Source organism: Somniosus microcephalus, unplaced genomic scaffold (genome assembly GCF_052327205.1).
Source record: "Somniosus microcephalus isolate GS21.2 unplaced genomic scaffold, FLI_Smic_1.0 unresolved_chr1, whole genome shotgun sequence".
NCBI lineage: Eukaryota > Metazoa > Chordata > Chondrichthyes > Squaliformes > Somniosidae > Somniosus > Somniosus microcephalus.
The window spans coordinates 9,831,626-9,853,073 of NW_028225179.1; the positions used below are offsets into that span (position 1 = coordinate 9,831,626).

At 50.0% G+C, this 21,448-nt stretch overlaps 1 protein-coding gene across 1 annotated transcript; it reads left to right on the top strand.

The window, feature by feature from the left end:
* The first annotated feature begins 7,570 nt into the window (after positions 1-7,570).
* On the top strand, positions 7,571-21,107 carry LOC147093413 (uncharacterized). The gene is made up of 3 exons (XM_085974312.1): positions 7,571-7,797; positions 8,606-8,770; positions 18,699-21,107. Exon 3 carries the CDS (start codon positions 18,963-18,965, stop codon positions 20,253-20,255), a length of 1,293 nt encoding a protein of 430 aa, XP_085830438.1. The 5' UTR covers positions 7,571-7,797; positions 8,606-8,770; positions 18,699-18,962; the 3' UTR covers positions 20,256-21,107.
* Positions 21,108-21,448: the final 341 nt, after the last annotated feature.

The window sequence follows — 21,448 nt, forward strand, 5'->3', positions numbered from 1 at the left end:
TGTGGCACCTTGTCAAATGCCTTTTGGAAGTCTAAATACACTACGTCCACTGGTTCACCTTTATCCACCCTGTATGTTACTTCCTCAAAGAACTCCAGCAAATTTGTCAAACATGACTTCCCCTTCATAAAACCATGCTGACTTTGTCTTATTAAACTATGATTATCCAAATGTCCTGTTACTGTCTCCTTAATAATGGACTCCAAAATTTTACCTACCACAGATGTTAGGCTAACCGGTCTATAGTTTCCAGCCTTCTGTCTACTGCCCTTTTTAAATAAGGGTGTTACATTAGCAGTTTTCCAGTCTGCTGGGACCTTTGCTGAGTCCAGGGAGTTTTGGAAGATTATTACCAATGCATCCACAATCCCTAAGAGTAAGGAAGTCTTGCTCCAATTGTACAGGGCCTTGGTGAGACCACACCTGGAGTACTGTGCACAGTTCTGGTCTCCTTATCTAAGGAAGGATATACTTGCCTTGGAGGCGGTGCAACGAAGGTTCACTAGATTGATTCCTGGGATGAAAGAGCTGTCCTATGATGAGGGATTGTGTAGAATGGGCCTATACTCTCTGGAGTTTAGAAGAATGAGAGGCGATCTCATTGAAACAGACAAGATTCTGAAGGGGATTGACAGGGTCGGTGCTGAGAGGTTGCTTCCCCTGGGCTGGAGTGTCTAGAACTAGGGGTCACAGTCTCAGGATAAGGGGTCGGCCATTTAAGACCGAGATGAGGAGGAATTTCTTCACTCAGAGGGTTGTGAATCTCTAATTCTCTGCCCCAGAGGGCTGTGAATGCTGAGTCTTTGAGTATATTCAAGGCTGAGATCGATAGATTTTTGGACTCTGGGGGAATCAAGGGATATGGAGATCGATGATCAGCCATGATCTTATTGAATGGTGGAGCAGGCTCGAGGGGCCGAATGGCCCACTCCTGCTAATTGGCTAAGGGAGAGGAGGCAGTGAGCAGTGCTGAGGGATGTTTTTCTGACTGGAGGGAGGTATGCAGTGGGCTCCCCCAGGGGTCGCGATTAGGACCATTGCTTTTCTTGTTATATATAACTGACCTGGGTATAGGGGTACAATTTCAAAGTTTACGGATGATACTATTTAGTACGTTGCCAAGTTTTGTGAGTGTAGTAGTAGCAGACTTCAGAAGGACAGAGGCAGACTGTGAAATGAGCAGACACAAGGCAGATGAAATTAAATGAGGATAAGTGTGAAGTGATGCACTTTGGGAGAAACAACAGGGAGAGGCCGTATAATCTAAATGGGACTATTTTGAGGGGGTGCAAGAGCAGAGGGACCTGGGGGTCCATATTCACAAATCTTTGAAAGTGCCACGGCAAGTTGGTGAGGCGGTTCAGAAAGCGTATGGGATACTTGGCTTTGTAAATAGGGCCATTGAATACAAAAACAAGGAAGTTACACTAAACCTTTACAAATCACTAGTTAGGAACATAGGACAGGAGGAGGCCATTCAGCCCCTCGAGCCTGTTCCGCCATTCAATAAGGTCATGGCTGATCTTGGGCTCAAAGCCACTTCCCTGCCCGCTCCCCATAACCCTTCACTCCCTTATCTTGCAAAAATCTGTCTATCTCCACCTTAAATGTATTTAATGACCCAGCCTCCACAACTCTCTGCGGCAGAGAATTCCATAGATTTACGACCCTCTGAGAGAAGAAATTCCTCCCCATCTCAGTTCTAAAAGGGTGACCCTTTATTCTAAATCTGTGCCCCCGAGTTCTAGATTTCCCCACGAGGGGAAACATCCTCTCTGCATCTACCCTGTCGAGCTCCCTCAGTATCTTATATGTTTCGATAAGATCACCTCTCATTCTTCTAAACTCCAACGAGTATAGGCCCAGCCTGCTCAACCTTTCTTCATAAGTCAACCCCCTCATCTCTGGAATCAACCTCGTGAATCGTCTCTGAACTGCCTCCAATGCAAGTATATCCTTCCTTAAATAAGGAGACCAAAAATGTACGCAGTACTCCAGGTGTGGTCTCACCAAGACCCTGTACAGTTGTAGCAGGACTTCCCTGCTTTTATACTCCAACCCCCTTGAAATAAAGGCCAACATCCCATTTGCCTTTTTGATTACTTGCTGTACCTGCATGCTAACTTTTTGTGTTTCATGCACAAGGACCCCCAGGTCCCTCTGAACTGTAGCATTTTGTAATCTCTCACCATTTAAATAATAGTTTGCTTTTTTATTTTTCCTGCCAAAGTGTATAACCTCGCACTTTCCCACATTATACTCCATCTGCCAAATGTTTGCCCACTCACTCAGCCTGTCTATATCCCTTTGCAGGTTCTTTGAGTCCTCTGCACAACTTGCTTTCCCACCCATCTTAGTATCAGGACAGGAGGAGGCCATTCAGCCCCTCGAGTCTTTCAATGAGATCACAGCTGATCTGCGATCTAACTCCAAACACCCGCCTTTGGCCCATATCCCTTAATACCTTTGGGTAACAAAAACCTGTCAATCTCAGATTTAAAATTAACAATTGATCTCGCATCAATTGCTGTTTGTGGAAGAGTTCCAAACTTCTACCACCCTTTGTGTGTAGAAATGTTTCCTAATTTCACTCCTGAAAGGTCTGGCTCTAATTTTTAGACTATGCCCCCAGTCCTAGAATCCCCAACCAGCGGAAATAGTTTCTCTCTATCTACCCTATCTGTTCCCCTTAATATCCTGAAAACTTCGATCAGATTACCCCTTAATCTTCTAAATTCTAGGGAATACAACCCTAATTTGTGTAATAACAACAGAAAATGCTGGAAAAACTCAGCAGGTCAGGCAACATCCGTGGAGAGAAATTTGAGTTGACGTTTCGGGTTGGACCCTTCTTCAAAACTGGAAAGAAAAGAAACTAGATCGAAGGCAGGGCTGCGATCGGACAAAAGAATAAAAGAAACAAAAGAAGTAAAAGAGATTAGAAGCTAGACGAGATGGTAATTTGTGTAATCCCTCCTCGTAACTTAACCCTTGAAGGCCAGGTATCATTCTGGTAAACCTACGCTGCACTCCCTCCAAGGCCAATATATCCTTCCTAAGGTGTGGTGCCCAGAACTGCTCACAGTGCTCCAGGTGTGGTCTAACCAGGGTTTTGTACAGCTGCAGGGTTTTGGCCTCAGCTGGAGTCTTGTGTACAGTTCTGGGCACCACACTTTAGGAAGGATGTCAAGGCCTTGGAGAGGGTGCAGAGGAGGTTGACCAGGATGGTACCAGGGATGGGGGAGTTCAGTTATGTGGAGAGATTGGAGAAGCTGGGATTGTTCCCCTTAGAGCAGAGAAGGTTAAGAGGAGACCTGATAGAAGTGTTCAAAATGATGAGGGGTTTTGATCGAGCAAGTAGGGAGAAACTGTTCACTCTGGCAAGTGGGTCGGTAACCAAAGGTCACAGATTTAAAATAGCTGCTAAAAGAACGAGAGGGAAATGAGGAGAATTGTTTTCACACAGAGGGTTGTTAAGATCTGGAACGTACCATCTGAAAGGATGCTGGAATCAGGTTCCACAGGAACTTTCAAACGGTAATTGGACATGTACTTGAAGAGGACTAGTTTGCAGAGTTCTGGGGATAAAGCTGGGGTTTGGGACTAAATTGGACAGCTCTTTCAAAGAGCCGGCACAGACTCGATGGGCCGAATCACCTCCTTCTGTGCTGTTAGATTCGATGATCAGTGTGAAGACGCTGGTGACTCTTAAGGCTCTTCGAGCTTTTAAAACTCTTCCCACAGTCAGAACATTTAAAGGGTCTCTTGTCAGTGTGAACAAGCTGGTGTGACAGGAGGGTGGATGACTGAGTGAATCCCTTCCCACACACAGAGCAGGTGAACGGCCTCTCACCAGTGTGGAGGAGCCGGTGTCTCTTCAGCTCCCAGGAGCTTTTAAAGCTCTTCCCACAATCAGAACAGTTAAATGGTCTCTCCCCAGTGTGAACAAGCTGGTGTCTCTTCAGCTCCTGGGGGCTTTTAAAGCTCTTCCCACAGTCAGAAAATTTAAAGGGTCTCTCGTCAGCGTGAACAAGCTGGTGTGACAGGAGGGCGGATGACACAGTGAATCCCTTCCCACACATGGAGCAGGTGAACAGCCTCTCTGCGGTGTGAACTCGCTGGTGTCCCTTCAGCTCCCCAGGGCTTTTAAAGCTCTTCCCACAGTCAGAACAGTTAAATGGCCTCTCGTCAGTGTGAACTCGCTGGTGTCCCTTCAGCTCCCCAGGGCTTTTAAAGCTCTTCCCACAGTCAGAACAGTTAAATGGCCTCTCATCAGTGTGAACAAGCTGTTGTCTCAGCAGGGTGGAGGGCTTCAAGAATCCCTTCCCACACACGGAGCAAGTGAACAGCCTCTCCGCAGTGTGAACAAGCTGGTGTCCCTTCAGATCCCCGGGGCTTTTAAAACGCTTCCCACAGTCAGGGCAGTTAAACGGCCTCTCATCAGTGTGAACAAGCTGGTGTGAAAGGAGGGTGGAGGACCGAGCGAATCCCTTCCCACACACGGAGCAGGTAAACGGTCTCTCCCCAGTGTGTAGGAGCCAGTGTCCCTTCAGTTCCTGGGGGCTTTTAAAGCTCTTCCCACAGTCAGAACATTTAAAGGATCTCTCGTCAGTGTGAACAAGCTGGTGTGTCTGCAGGTTGGATGACTCACTGAATCCCTTCCCACACATGGAGCAGGTGAATGGCCTCTCCCCAGTGTGGAGACGCTGGTGTCTCTGCAGGTTGGCTGTCTGAGTGAATCCCTTCCCACAATCGGAGCAGGTGAACGACCTCTCCCCAGTGTGAACTCGCTGGTGTCTCTGCAGGTTGGCTGTCTGAGTGAATCCCTTCCCACAATCGGAGCATGTGAAAACCTCTCCCCAGTGTGAACTCGCTGGTGTTGCTTGAGCTCCCGGGGACTTGTAAAGCTCTTACCCCAGTCAGGACAGTTAAAGGGTCTCACATCAGTGTGAACAAGCTGGTGTTTCTTCAGATCCCTGGGGCTTTTAAAGCTCTTCCCACAGTCAGAACACAGAAATGGTCTCTCCCCAGTGTGAACTCGCTGGTGTGTTTGCAGGTGGGATGAACAAACAAATCCCTTTCCACACACGGAGCAGGTGAACGGATTGTCCCTGGTGCGACTGTGCCATTGAACTTCCAATGCAGACGGGGAACTGAATCCCTTCCCGCCGTCCCCACCTTTACCCAGTTTCTCCCCGGTGTGACGGTGCACGTGTCTCACCAGGTCAGGCAATTGGCTGAATCCGCGTCCACACACCGAACACGTGTGCGGTTTGTCTGCACTGCGATCGCTGCTTTCTCCTTCCATGTGCAAAGGCCGATGATATTCAGGTCCTGATGAATCGAGTGACTCTGTCAGATCTTGACATGATGTTTGGCCTGAGCTTCCCGCCTGTAACTGCTCCACTTCTATAACCCTGTAAATTGAGATCAGAAAAGGATCAGAGGCAAACTGTTGTTTAATTTTCCCCTTTCCGAACCTAGGGGCAGTGAAGCTGATTTGCAGGCTCCAGCTGCTACACAGGTTGGTTGAAAGGATCAGCAGTAATGGCGGCTGTAATACCCACAAGCCCCCGCGCTCCAGAAAGCACTCTGTTGACGCTGAGTCCCGCGCATGTGCTCATGGCCCCCGCGCTCTCCCTCCTGCTCTACAATTGCCCGTCCCGATCAGTCCGCAACGCGCATGCTCATCACACAAAACCCCGCGGTTGGAACCCCGGCCGCGCATGCGGAGCCGCAACATCTGGTGCTGGTGCGCGGCTCAGGTGGGGGCGAGTCGGTGTTTTGCCTCAGCCGCCAGGGGGGTGCACATGCGCAGGATGACCCAACATTCTTCCTGTCAGCAATCACTCCCTCGTTTCTTTAATAAAAACAGAAACTACTGGAAATACTCAGCAGGTCAGGCAGCATCTGTGGAGACAGAAACAGAGTTAATGTTTCAGGTCGATGACCTTTCGTCAGAACTGCTTGTTCTTTAGTGTCAGCCAGTGGCTCAGTGGGTAGCACTCTTGCCGCTGAGTCAGAAAGTTGTGGGTTCAAGTCCCATTCCAGAGACTTGAGCACAAAAATCTAGGCTGACACTGCAGTGCTGAGGGAGCGTGGCACTGTCGGAGGTGTCGTTTTTTGGATGAGATGTTAAACTGAGGCCCTGTCTGCTCTCTCAGGTGGCTATAAAAGATCCCATGGCACTATTTCGAGAAAGACAGGCTTGCATTTATATGGTGCCTTTCACAACCAGCAGATGTCTTGAAGTGCTTTACAGCCAATGATGTACTATTGGAGTGTAGTCACTGTTGTAATGTGGGAAAGAGCAGGGGAGTTATCCCCCGGTGTCCTAGCCAATGTTTATCCCTCAATTAACACAACAAAAAGATAGATTATCTGGTCATTATCACATTGCTGTTTGTGGGAGCTTGCGGTGCGCTTACTGACTTCCGCGGTTCCTACGCCAGAACCAGGGGTCACAGTCTAAGGATAAGGGGTAGGCCATTTAGGACAGAGATGAGGAGGAATTTCTTCACCCAGAGAGTGGTGAACCTGTGGAATTCTCTACCACAGAAAGCTGGGAGGCCAATTCATTAAATATATTCAAGAAGGAGTTGGATATATTTCTTAAGGCTAAAGGGATCAAGGGATATGGGGAGAAGGCAGGGACAGGGTATTGAGTTTGGATGATCAGCAATTATCTCAATGAATGGCAGAGCAGGCTCGAAGGGCCGAATGGCCTACTCCTGCTCCTATCTTCTATGTTTCTTTGTTTACATTATAACAGTAACTGCACTTCAAAAAGTACTTCATTGGCTGTAAAGCGCTTTGGGACACCCGGTAGTGGTGAAAGGCGCTATATAAATGCAAGTCTTTCTTTCTTCACTGGTCTCACCAGCGACTTCTTCTGGCTGCTGACTGATTGACAGCCATGAGCCCGCGCATGCGCACACGGAGCGGCGGTTTGTGCCGAGTGCGACACAGCGACCCCTGCCGGTCACCAAGGGTAATAACCGCGCATGCCCACTGGAGACCAACCCCCTCCCCCACTCGGAGCTACGCCTGCGCACTCGGATCCTGCCGGACAGAGTCGGCGCGGGGCATTCCGGGAAAGGCCTAGGTGTCGGTTCCAGAGTCGCGATCGGTGACGCAAAATGCGTTTTCTTCGCTCCGATTGGGTGGAGAATCGCGCGGGGTGGATCGGGAGAGAATAGAGAGAAATAGAAAAACCTCAGAGTCCGCGAGGCCCCGGACCGAGCGGCGGCAGTTGGACGCTTCACGTGATCTCCTCGGGGACACGTCACCCGGGCCCGCGGCCTGATTGACGGGAACTTCGGACCAATAGGGAGCGAGCGGGGCGGGGCTGGAGGAGCGAGCCGGCGGCGGGTCCTCAAACCAATCGGGGAGCCCGAGGGGCGGGACTAGCGCCGGCTGATTGTCTGACCCGCAGGGCAGCGAGTTTCTCCAGTCCCTTGTTCAGGGCCCGGGGCCAGGGGAGGCTGTGGGCCTTTATTCCCCGCATTGGACACAAGGCTCTTTGTCTCAGGCATATATTGACGTTGCACTGAAACTTTCCTCCCTCCTTTACAAAGATGGCTGCCGTTAACCTGGGCCTGTATGTGTTCCGATGTAGTCCTCCCACCACTGGGAGCGACAGTGATGCGGTCGTGCGACATAGCTCTACCGCGCAGGCGCAGTTCCGCTCCCCTCCCCTGCCCTCCGGCGCTTGCGCAGTGCCGCTCCCCTGCCCTCCGGCGCAGGCGCAGTGCCGCTCCCCTGCTGTGTGCTGGGCCCGGCGGTGCGGGTTGATCGGTGAGTGAGGGTCAGACACAGGCTGGTTGCCCGGGTTACAGGGGCCGCTCTGTGATTGAGGGAACTCGGCCCGACAGCGGTTGCTCAGCCCCGAGTTTAGATCACAGCGAGGGAGGCTCACAGGGTCACCGCTCCGGGCAGTAACTCCGCACAGAAAATGGCGCATTTCCGCCCAGAGCAGTGAGAATGGGGGAGTCTCAGGAGGCCGGAAATTTACTGTGAGCAAAATCTCCAAACTAAACACACAGCCCCGCAACTGGGGCTCTGAGGAAAATCTCCAAACTAAACACACAGCCCCGCAACTGGGGACCTGAGGAAAATCTCCAAACTAAACACACAGCCCCGCAACTGGGGATCTGAGGAAAATCTCCAAACTAAACACACAGCCCCGCAACTGGGGCTCTGAGGAAAATCTCCAAACTAAACACACAGCCCCGCAACTGGGGATCTGAGGAAAATCTCCAAACTAAACACACAGCCCCGCAACTGGGGATCTGAGGAAAATCTCCAAACTAAACACACAGCCCCGCAACTGGGGATCTGAGGAAAATCTCCAAACTAAACACACAGCCCCGCAACTGGGGATCTGAGGAAAATCTCCAAACTAAACACACAGCCCCGCAGCTGGGGATCAGAGGAAAATCTCCAAACTAAACACACAGCCCCGCAACTGGGGATCTGAGCAAAGGCAAAAAATCAAACAAATACTCCGCCTTCACATTGGATTATTAGTAAGCAGATTAAAAGTCTACATTACATTATTTCACGCTTTCAATATTGTTCTTATTTTCTGCTTTGCCACAATTAGATCTCCCGGTGAATGATGCTGTGATTGACGAAGGTGCTCAGCGCGAAGTAAACAGGGATTGTCGACTGAGGAACAACAGCCGGTGAAGCAGCACAGGATTGTGAGCACCAACCGTAGAGAACCCTTCCGATTCAAAGAGCTTCCAGAGATCGACTGGGGAGCAAGGTAAGAGAAAGTCCCATTGACTCAGATACACACTGGTCCTGGAGATGGACTGGGGAGAAAGGCCAGAGAGAGTCTCATTGACTCAGATACACACTGGTCCTGGAGATGGACTGGGGAGAAAGGTCAGAGATAGTCCCATTGACTCAGATAAACACTGGTCCTGGAGGTGGACTGGGGAGATAGGTCAGAGAGAGTCCCATTGACTCAGATAGTCACTGGTCCTGGAGATAGACTGGGGAGAAACGTCAGAGAGAGTCCCATTGACTCAGATACACACTGGTCCTGGAGATGGACTGGGGAGAAAGGTCAGAGAGAGTCCCATTGACTCAGATACACACTGGTCCTGGAGATGGACTGGGGAGAAAGGTCAGAGAGAGTCCCATTGACTCAGATACACACTGGTCCTGGAGATGGACTGGGGAGAAAGGTCAGAGAGGGTCCCATTGACTCCGATACACACTGGTCCTGGAGATGGACTGGGGAGAAAGGTCAGAGAGAGTCCCATTGACTCAGATACACACTGGTCCTGGAGATGGACTGGGGAGAAAGGTCAGAGAGAGTCCCATTGACTCAGATACACACTGGTCCTGGAGATGGACTGGGGAGAAATGTCAGAGAGAGTGACATTGACTCAGATACACACTGGTCCTGGAGATGGACTGGGGAGAAAGGTCAGAGAGAGTCCCAGTGACTCAGATACACACTGGTCCTGGAGATGGACTGGGGACAAAGGTCAGAGAGAGTCCTATTAAGAACATAAGGAGCAGGAGTAGGCCATACAGCCCCTCGGGCCTGCTCCGTCATTCAGTAGGATCATGGCTGTTCCGAACCTAGACTCACGTCCACTTCCCTGCCCTCTCCCCGTAACCCCTAATTCCCTTATCTGCTAGGAAAATATCTATCTCTGTTTTAAATTTATTTAATGTCGCAGCTTCCACAGCTCTCTGAGGTAGCAAATTCCATAGATTTACTACTCTCTCAGTTAAGAAGTTTCTCATCTCAGTTTTGAAAGGGCAGCCCCTTATTCTAAGATTATGCCCCCTAGTTCTAGTCTCACCCATCAGTGGAAACATCCTCACTGCACCCACCCGATCAAGCCCCCTCACAATCTTATATGTTTCGATAAGATCGCCTCTCATTCTTCTGATCTCCAATGAGTAGAGGCCCAACCTACTCAACCTTTCCTCATACGTCAACCCCCTCATCTCCGGAATCAACCGAGTGAACCTTCTCTGAACTGCCTCAAGAGCAAGTATATCTTTTCTTAAATATGGAAACCAAAACTGCACGCAGTATTCCAGCTGTGGCCTCACCAATACCCTGTATAACAGCAGCAAGACTTCCCTGTTTTTATACTCCATCCCCCTTGCAATAAAAGCCAAGATTCCATTGGCCTTCCTGATCACCTGCTGTACCTGCATACTAACCTTCTGTGTTTATGCACTCGGACCCCCAGATCCCTTTGTACTGGAGCACTTTGCAGTTTCTCTCCATTTAGATAATAACTTGCTCTTTGATTTTTTCTGCCAAAGTGCATAACCTCACACTTTCCAACATTATATTCCATCTGCCACATTTCAGCCCACTCACTTAGCCTGCCTATGTCCTTTTGCAGGTTTTTTATGTCCTCCTCACTCACTGCTTTCCCTCCCATTTTTGTATCGTCGGCAAACTTGGATATGTTGCACTCGGTCCCCTCCTCCAAATCATTAATATAGATTGTAAAGAGTTGGGGTCCCAGCACTGACCCCTGCGGAACACCACTAGTTACTGATTGCCAACCCGAGAATGAACCATTTATCCCAACTCTCTGTTTTCTGTTATGGTGTGGAGATGCCGGAGTTGGACTGGGGTGGACAAATGTAAGAAGTCACACAACACCAGGTTATAGTCCAACAGCTTTATTTGAAATCACAAGCTTTCGGAGCGCTGCTCCTTCTTCAGGTGAAGTGGAGAAATGCATAAAGACACAGCTTATATAGTCAGAGAATCATGTCAGATGTTTACAGGTAACCTTTCCAACTGCCATTTATCACACCTCGGCAGAGAGATAATCACAGCAGTCAAAGGTGTGAATGGTGTCCAAACAGGTCAGTCAGGGAAACATTACATCAAAGAACAATGAGGTGGGGTCACAAGGGGTCAAATATTGCAGACGCTGGGGTCTATATGAAAAACAAAAAAACAGACAAAAAAAATTTTTTTTGGCTGGAAATCACAGCAGGTCCGGCCGCATCTGTGTAGAGAGAACAAGCCAATGTCGACTCGAGTCTGGATGACCCTGCGTCAGGTGGGGTTACATGTAGCGTGACATGATTCTCTGACTATATAAGCTGTGTCTTTATGCATTTCTCCACTTCACCTGAAGAAGGAGCAGCGCTCCGAAAGCTTGTGATTTCAAATAAAGCTGTTGGACTATAACCTGGTGTTGTGTGACTTCTTACATGTTTTCTGTTAGATAGCCAATCTTCCACCCATGCCAGTAAATTACCCCCAATCCTGTGATTTTTTATCTTGTGCAGTAATCTTTTGTGTGGCACCTTGTCAAATGCCTTTTGGAAGTCCAAATACACCACATCCACTGGTTCCCCTTTATCCACCCTGTTTGTTACATCCTCAAAGAATTCGAGCAAATTTGTCAAACATGACTTCCCCTTCATAAAACCATGCTGACTCTGTCCGATTAAATTATGTTTATCCAAATGTCCTGTTACTGCTTCCTTAATAATGGACTCCAACATTTTACCAACCACAGATGTTAGGCTAATTGGTCTATAGTTTCCAGCCTTTTGTCTACCTCCCTTTTTAAATAAGGGTGTTACATTAGCAGTTTTCCAATCTGCTGGGACCTTTCCTGAATCCAGGGAGCTTTGGAAAATTACCACCAATGCATCCGCAATCCCTACCGCTACCTCTCTCAAGACCCTAGGATGTAAGCCATCAGGTCCAGGGGATTTATCCGCCTTAAGTCCCATTATCTTACCGAGTACCATTTCCTTAGTGATTTTAATCGTGTTTAGCCCCTCCCCCCTATAGCCCCCTGTTTGTCCAGTGTTGGGATATTTTTAGTGTCCTCTACTGTAAAGACTGATACAAAATATTTGTTCAGCGCTTCTGCCATCTCCATGTTCCCCACCACTAATTTCCCGGTCTGGTCCTCTAAGGGACAAACATTCACTTTAGCCACCCTTTTTCTTTTTATATAACTGTAGAAACTCTTGCTATCTGTTTTTATATTTTTTGCTAGTTTACTTTCATAATCTATCTTCCCTTTCTTAATTAATCTTTTAGTTATTCTTTGCTGGCTTTTAAATGCTTCCCAATCTTCTATCCTGCCACTAGATTTGGCTACTTTATATGCCCTTGTTTTCAGTCGGATACTATCCGTTATTACTTAGCCACGGATGGCTGTCTTTTCTTTTACGCCCCTTTTTCCTCAGTGGAATATATTTTTCTTGGAAGTTGTGAAATATCTCCTTGAATGTACACCACTGCTCATGTACCGTCTTACACTTTAATCTATTTTCCCAGTCCACTTTAGTCAACTCTGCTCTCACACCTTCATAGTCTCCTTTATTTAAGCTTAGTACGCTGGTTTGAGATCCAACTCTCACCCACCAACTGAATTTGGAATTCAACCATGTTATGGTCACTCATTCCAAGGGGATCCTTTACTAGGACATTTTATATTAATCCTGTCTCATTACACAGGACCAGATCTAAGATTGCCTGCCCCCTGGTTGGTTCAGTAACATACTGCTCAAGGAACCCGTCCCTAATGCACTCTATGAACTCTTCCTCAAGGCTGCCCTACCCAATTTGATTAGTCCAGTCAATATGAAAGTTAAAATCCCCCATGATTATAGCTGTTCCCTTATTACAAGCCCCAACTATTTCCTGATTTATACTCCGACCAACAGAGTTGCAACTGTTAGGAGGCCTATAGACTATGCCTACTAGTGACTTTTTCCCCTTATTATTCCTTATCTCTACCCAAACTGTTTCACTATCCTTATCCTTTGACCCAATATCATTTCTCACTATTGCAGTGATTCCATCCTTTATTAACATAGCCACCCCACCTCCCTTTCCTTCCTGTCTGTCCTTCCTAATTGTCAAATACCCCTGGATGTTTAGTTCCCAGCCATGGTCACCCTGCAGCCATGTTTCTGTATAATGGCCACCAGATCATACCCATGTGTAATTATTTGTACCGTCAACTCATCTATTTTGTTACGAATGCTGCGTGCATTCAGATAAAGAACTTTTAAATATGTTTTGTGACAATTTATTCCTGCTTTTACCCCCTTTACTACTTTACCTTTATTATCTTTATACATTCTGTCCCTTCCTGACACGCTCTGGTTTTTAATTCCCACACTGCTACCTTGCTCTATTGCCTTCTCCGCTGACATTTTTATTTTTTGCTCTCTTGAAACCTCCCCCCCCCCACTAATTAGTTTAAAGCCCTCTCTACAGCCCTAGTTATTCGATTCGCCAGGATTCTCGTCCCAGCACTGGCCAAGTGAAGTCCATCCCAACGGAACAGCTCCCTCCTGTCCCATGACTGGTGCCAGTGTCCCAAGAAGCAAAACCCATTTCTCCCACACCAGTCTTTGAGCCACGCATTTAACTCTCTGATTTTATTTACCCTAGCCAAATTTGCTCGTGGCTCAGGTAGTAATCCAGAGATTATTACCGTAGTGGTTCTGTTTTTTAATTTGGCCCCTAGCTGCTCATACTCCCTCAGCAGAACCTCTTGTCCTATCTATGTCGTTGGTACCAACATGGACCATGGCAACTGGATCCTCCCCCTCCCACTCCAAGTTTCTCTCCAGCCCAGAGGAGATGTCCTTAACCTTGGCACCGGACAGGCAACACAGCCTTCGGGACTCTCGCTCTCAGCTGCAAAGAACCCTATCTATCCCCCTAATGATACTTTCCCCTACCACTACAACATTTCTTTTTACTCCCCCCACTTGAATGGCCCCCCATTCCACGGTGCTGTGGCCAGGTTGCTCATCCTCCCTGCAGTCCCTGTTCCCGTCCCCACAGGGAGTAAGAGCCTCGAACCTGTTGGACAAGGGCTGCGGCTCCTCCAACACTACCTCCTGGATCCCTGTACCTGCCTCACTCATAGTCACACCCTCCTGTCCCTGACCACGGACTACATCTGAATTAGTTAATCTAATTGGTGTGACTACTTCCTGGAACAGAGTCCAGGTAACTCTCCCCCTCCCTGATGTGTCGCAGTGTTTGAAGCTCGGACTCCAGCTCATCAACACGGAGCCGGAGTTCCTCGAGCAGCCAACACTTACTGCAAATGTGATCACTGTGAACATCAATGGTGTCCACCAGCTCCCACATATTGCAGCAGAAACACATCACCTGCTCTGCCATTCTATGTAATTAATTAAATTTATTATTATTTTTAAATGATATATTTAAAGGCCCTGGTTTACAAACTGTCCCGCTACACCACAGAGACCTTAAAAACTATAAACCACAGAGTTAAAGTTTTAGAAAAGAGAGAAATACTCCCAACCAATCACATACCTGCTTTGTGGTGATGTCACACCTCTATTACTTTTTACTTCTCTCCCTCTGAGATTGGAGATTAGTGAAACCTACCCACGCTCGGGCTTACCTTTTATAGGTCGCTGTCGCTCAGACTGCTCCCACCGCTCTGAGACCTACCCACGCTCGGGCTTACCTTTTATAGGTCGCTGCCGCTCGAACTGCTCCCGCCGCCGCTCTGAGGCCTACCCGCGCTCGGGCTCACCTTTTATAGGTCGCTGCCGCTCGAACTGCTCCCGCCGCCGCTCTGAGGCCTACCCGCGCCTCGGGCTCACCTTTTTATACTGCCGCCGCTCGAGTTCCCGCCGCTGCCGCACTCATCTCTCTCCTAAATGGCTTACCCCTTATCCTTAGACTTAGCGAGGAGGAGGAATTACTTCACCCAGAGAGTGGTGAACCTGTGGAATTCTCTACCATAGAAGGCAGTTGAGGCCAATTCATTAAATATATTCAAGAAAGAGTTAGATATATTTCTTAAGGCTAAAGGGATCAAGGGATATGGGGAGAAGGCAGCGACAGCGTACTGAATTTGGATGATCAGCCATGATCTCATTGAATGCCCGAGCAGGCTCGAGTGGCCGAATGGCCGACTCCTGTTCCTATCTTCTATGTTTCTTCTTTGTTTAATCTGAAGAACACATGAGAGGGGGGGAGGCAGTCCCTTTAAATGGGGAGGGGGTGGTGTCCCTTTAAATGGGGAGGGGGTGGGTGTCCCTTTAAATGTGGAGGTGGTGGGTGTCACTTTAAATGTGGAGGTGGTGGGTGTCACTTTAAATGTGGAGGGGGTGGTGTCCCTTTAAATGGGGAGGGGGTGGGTGTCCCTTTAAATGTGGAGGGGGTGGGTGTCACTTTAAATGTGGAGAGGGTGGTGTCCCTTTAAATGTGGAGAGGGTGGGTGTCCCTTTAAATGTGGAGAGGCGGGGCCGCGCATGCTCATTCGGCCCCACCACAAAACGAGGCTGCCAGTGCGCCTGCGCGGGGCCTCCGGGGAGCAGACGGAAGGCCGGGCCCGGGGAAGAGGTGAAATCAGCGGCCGGGGTAAATTAAAGTGTTGGGGAATCGATTGAAATCGAGGTGAGGGGGGGAGTGGAGAGCGAGATTATAAAGTAAACTACGGGAAAACCAAATCTGAGAGTCGGGCGGGCGGGACTTCCGTGGATGCCGAACGGAGCGGAGTGAGCCGGAGCAATGTGATTCTGACTGACTGGAGCGCTGACCAATAGGAAGAGGGCTGAGGTGGGAGGACTGAACTGGGCGGCCTCGTCCTCCAACCAATGGCGCCGCGGCAAGGGGGCGGGGCCTCCTCTCCAGCTCAGGTGCGCTGGGGCCGATTGTGACGCACTGTCCCCAGGTGAGATCAGCTCAGTCAGCACAGAGCTGGGGCTGGAATCTGGGACAGGGGCCGCAGGCAGCACAGAGCTGGGGCTGGAATCTGGGACAGGGGCCGCAGGCAGCAGGCCTGGCAAAGGGACGGGTCGGCACGGACGGGACCGACGTGGCCCAGTCCGGCTTCCTGCAGAAGACAAGGGGCTGCGGCCGCTCAATCCGCTCTGCTCGGTGCCGGGAGGGTGCTGGGATGGTGCGGTTTGTATTTTCTTTTTATTTATCTCCCACCCGCGCTTCTCTCCGCTATATATAAAAAAACCCTGATAAAACTCACTTTCCGCCGGTGATCCGGACTCTCGCGGTTGCCCGGGCCGACCCAGAATGCGGGGCCCTGCGCAGGTGCGGTAGCGGCTCATCCTCGGGAGCGAGGCCTGGCGGCGCATGCGGAGTAGGGGGAGGGGGCGGGGCCTGTTCTGACCACGCGCTCCCCTTGGAGCGGCGCATGCGGAGTAGGGGGAGGGGGCGGGGCCTGTTCAGAGCCCGCGCTCACTTTGGAGCGGTGCATGCGGAGTAGGGGGAGGTGGCGGGGCCTGTTCAGAGCCCGCGCTCACCTTGGAGCGGTGCATACGGAGTAGAGGGAGAGGGCGGGGCCTGTTCAGAGCCCGCGCTCACCTTGGAGCGGTGCATGCGGAGTAGGGGGAGGGGGCGGGGCCTGTTCAGAGCCCGCGCTCAGCTTGGAGCGGCGCATGCGGGGGAGGGGGCGGGGCCTATTCAGAGCCCGCGCTCACCTTGGAGCGGCACATGCGGAGTAGGGGGAGGGGGCGGGGCCTGTTCAGAGCCCACGCTCACCTCGGAGCGGCGCATGCGGAGTAGGGGGAGGGGCGGGGCCTGTTCAGAGCCCGCGCTCACCTTGGAGCGGCGCATGCGGAGTAGGGGGAGGGGGCGGGGCCTGTTCAGAGCCCACGCTCACATTGGAGCGGTGCATGCGGAGTAGGGGAGGGGGCGGGGCCTGTTCACAGCCCGCGCTCACCTTGGAGCGGCGCATGCGGAGTAGGGGGAGGGGGCGGGGCCTGTTCAGAGCTCACCTCCAACAATGAGAATAACAACAACTTGTATTTCTATAGCGCCTTTAACGTAGGAAAACGTCCCAAGGCGCTGCACAGGAGTATTGTAAGACATTGAAAAATGTGACCCCGAGCCACATAAGGAGAAATTAGGGCAAATGGCCAAAAGCTGGGTCACAGAGGTGGGTTTTGATCAGCCATGATCTCATTGAATGGCGGAGCAGGCTCGAGGGGCCGAATGGCTGACTCCTGCTCCTATTTTCTATGAAAGAGAGGTGGAGAGGTTCAGGGAGGGAATTCCAGAGCTTAGGGCCGAGGCAACAGAAGACACGGCCACTGATGGTGCAGCGATTATAATCAGGGATATTCAAGAGGGCAGAATTGGAGGAGCGCAGATGTCTCGGGGTGGGGGGGGGAGGAGGTTGTTTTCTTTGGAACCGAGGAGGCTGAGGGGAGACCTGATTGAGGTGTATAAAATTCTGAGGGGCCAAGATTGGAAGGACCTATTTCCCTTGGCTGAGGGGTCCACAAACAGGGGGCGTAGATTTAAAGTAATTGGTCGGAGGTTTAGAGGGGAGTTGAGGAGAAATGTTTTCACCCAGTGGGTGGTGGGGGTCTGGAACTCACTGCCTGACAGGGTGGTAGAGGCAGAAACTCTCATCACATTTAAAAAAGTACTTGAATGTGCACTTGAAGTGCCGTAACCTACAAGGCCACGGACCAAGTGCTGGAAAGTGGGATTAGTGTGGATTGCACTTAATCGGCCGGCACGGACAAGATGGGCCGAATGGTCTCCTTCTGTGCCGTAATTTTTCTGTGATTCTATCGCGGGGGGCGGGTGGTTGTGAGGCTGAAGGGAATAACTAAGACAGGGAGGGGCGAGTCCATGGAGGGATTTGAAAACAAGGATGAGAATTTTGAAATCGAAGCATTGCTTAACCGGGAGCCAATGTAGGTCAGCGAGCACAGGGGTGATGGGTGAAAGGGACTTGGCGTTGAGTTACGACATGGGTAGTTTTGGATCACCTCAAGTTGACGTGGGGTGGAATGTGGGAGGCCAACCAGGAGTGCGTTGGAATAGTCGAGTCTCGAGGTAACAAAGGCCCGGGTGAGGGTTTCAGCAGTGGATGAGCTGAGGCAAGGGTGGAGACGGGCCATGTTACGGAGGTGGAAGTAGGCAGTCTTTGTTATGCTGCGGATATGCGGTCGGAAGCTCATTTCAGGGTCAGATATGACACCAAGGTTGTGAACAGTGTGGTTCAGTCTCAGACAGATGTTAGGGAGAGGGACGGAGTCAGTGGCTAGGGAACAGAGTTTGTGGCAGGGACTGAAAACAATTGCTTCAGTCTTCCCAATATTTAATTGGAGAAAATTTCTGCTCACCCAGAACCGGATTAGAGACCGTGGAGGGGTCGAGAGAAGTGGTGGTGAGGTGGAGCTGGGTGTCGTCAGCGTACATGTGGAAACTGAGGCTGTGTTTTCAGATGTCGCCAAGGGGCAGCATTTAGATGAGAAATAGGAGGGGCCCAAGGATAGATCCTTGGGGGACACCAGAGGTAACGATGCGGGAGTGGGAAGAGAAGCCGTTGCAGGTGATTCTGTGGCTACGATTAGATAGATAAGAATGGAACCAGGCAAGTGCAGTCCCACCCAGCTGGACGACGGTGGAGAGGCGTTGGAGAAGGATGGAGTGGTCAACGGTGTCAAAGGCTGCAGACAAGTCAGGAAGGATGAGGAGAGATAGTTTACCTTTGTCACAGTCACAAAGGATGTCATTTGATGAGACTTGATTTGACTTCAGGGCCAAGTCAGTGAGGTGGATTGGGCTGTTTCTGGCCCGCTGGTTATTGTGGGCACGGCTGGACACCAGTGGGACCGGCTCTGCCCTGTTTGTTCTTTGAGGCAAAATTAGCCAAAAAAGTTCCTGCTCCCCCCTTACCCTTTCCACATTCCTTTTACAGGGTTTTAGAAGTGGAGCATTTACAGACAGCAAGCTCAGACCAAACATCACCTCAAGATCTGAGAGTTATGCGATTCCTCAGGACCTGATTCAGCCGCTCCTCCAATCTGCTGGCACACCAGTGAGTTCACACTGGGGAGAGAACTTTTAAATGTTCTGAAAGAGCTTCAAAATCTACAAATACCTGAAGCGACACCAGTGGTCACACACTGGGGGAAACCCGGGCCCCGTCTGTGGGAAGGGATTCACTCAGCCATTCGCTCCGATGATACACCAGCAAGATCACATTAGGGAGGGACCTTTAACCCGCTCCGTGTCTGGGCAGGGATTAATTGCACCCTCTGTGCTGCTGAGACACCAGCTTGTCCACACCGATGAGAGACCGTTGACGTGCTCCATGTTTTTGAAGCGATTCTCTGATTCTGCCACCCTCCTGAGACACCAGCTTGTTCACAGTGATGAGAGACCGATTAAATGTTCTGACTGTGGGAAGAGATTTAAAAGGTCCCAGGATCTGAAGAGACACCAGCTGGAGAGAGCAGGAGAGAATCCGTTCACCTGCTCCGTGTGTGGGAAGGAATTCACTTGCAGATCCCACCTGCTGAAACACCAGCTTGCCCACACTGATGAGAGCCCATTTAAATGTTCCGACTGTGGGAAGAGGTTTAAAAGCTCCACGAATCTGACAAAACACCAGCGTTGTCACACTGGGGTGAGGCCATTCACCTGCTCTGTGTGTGGGAAATGTTTCACTCATTCATCCAACCTGCAGACACACCACCAAGTTCACACTGATGAGAGGCCATTGAAATGTTCCAACTCTGGGAAGAGCTTTAAATGCTCCGGGGCTCTGAGCACACACCAACGAGTTCACACTGATGAGAGAGCATTTCAATGTTCCGACTGTGGGAAGAGTTTTAAAAGGCGCTGGGATCTGACCAGACACCAACGAGTTCACACTGGGGAGAGGCCGTTCACTTGCTCCATGTGTGGAAAGGGATGCATTGATTCATCTACCCTGCTGACACACCAGCTTGTTCACACTGATGAGAGACCCTTTAAATGTTCTGACTGTGGGAAGAGCTTTAAAAGACCCGGGACTCTGACCATACACCAGCTTGTTCACACTGATGAGAGACCCTTTAAATGTTCTGTCTGTCAGAAGAGCTTTAAATGCACCGGGGACCTGAAGCGACACCAGCTTGTTCACACTGATGAGAGAGCGTTTACATGTTCTGACTGTGGGAAGAGCTTTAAAAGCCCCGGGGCTCTGACCACACACCAACGAGTTCACACTGGGGAGAGGCCGTTCACCTGCTCCGTGTGTGGAAAGGGATTCACTGACTCATCTACCTTGCTGGGCCACCAGCTTGTTCACACTGATGAGAGACCGTTTACATGTTCTGACTGTGGGAAGAGCTTTAAAAGCTCCGGGGATCTGAAGCAACACCAGCTTGTTCACACTGATGAGAGGCCGTTTACATGTTCTGACTGTGGGAAGAGCTTTAAATGCTCCAATCACCTGCTGAAACACCAGCGAGTTCACACTGTTCTGTAGCGCAGGGCCCTGTAGACAACTGGGGTGACATGAACGTGGAACAGATGAATGTTTTATAAATTCTTGTACTATTGTTTAATCTTTCAATCTGTTGTGCTGATGATTCAGTTGATTTGACTGTTCATGTTATTCTTTTCCCTTATCACAGGCAATTGCCTATTAAAAGTCAACCATGTGCCCCCTTTTTAAAGGGGCACAACCAATAAAACCTGTAACATAACAAAAAAAAGTTTAAAGGGAACAACAAATTAAATTAAAAATCTGTTTTCGGTGGTGATGATGCACGCCAGTCCCTCTGGTACCCACCGGTTGTGGAAGGCCTCGAGCGTGCTGGTGGACTGTTCATGTTATCACATAGAATAGGTCGACAAGTAAAGGCACAACGTCTGGGTGTGAATCTAATAATAACCTCACGGACCGTATAGGTGTGATACCCAGATGGGCTTGTGGTTATGGCCTGGTCACAGATGGACTAAATCCCCTTTACTCACCTCTACAACAGGTGATGGAGATTCACAATCTGCACAGGGTGGGGAAGGAACCTCGGAACAGGACGAGGCCATTCAGCCCCTCGAGCCTTGTGGTAAACCACTTTTATCGTTCACTATCGTTACACTATAGTTATCACTGTTGTATTGTTATCACTGTTCTCACTGTTGTATCACTATACGAGGTCGCCTCTTGTCGCGCTGTTATACCTGGGCTGACCACCTCCGACTCCGCCCATGGCTCCACCTACCTGCCCAGGTATTAAGGTAGTCGACTGGCTGGTATTCCTCCTTGTTGGACCCGATCACCCACGAGGGTGGGCTCTGTTATTTAGTCAATAAAAACCTTTAGTTACGTTCCTAACTCGCCGCTTTTTATTGGACGAATTGATAGGTATATCAATTTTATTGACTAAATTTTAAAGATGTCTACTACTGGCCAGCCAGGAGCCCTCCCAGAAGCACAGCCACACCAGCCACACCAGCCGGCTTGGCTGCAAGCCCTCAAACCACCGTACCTGGATCTAAACCCACAGGCAGCAAACTCAGCCCTCAACTTCAAACACTGGCTGGACTGCTTCGAATCCTACCTGGAAGAATCCGGCGTCCCTCAGAGATCCAAACTAAGAGTTCTGAACGCCCAAGCGAGCCCGAGAGTATACGCACTCATCCAGGACACGACTACATACGAGGCCGCTATCAACC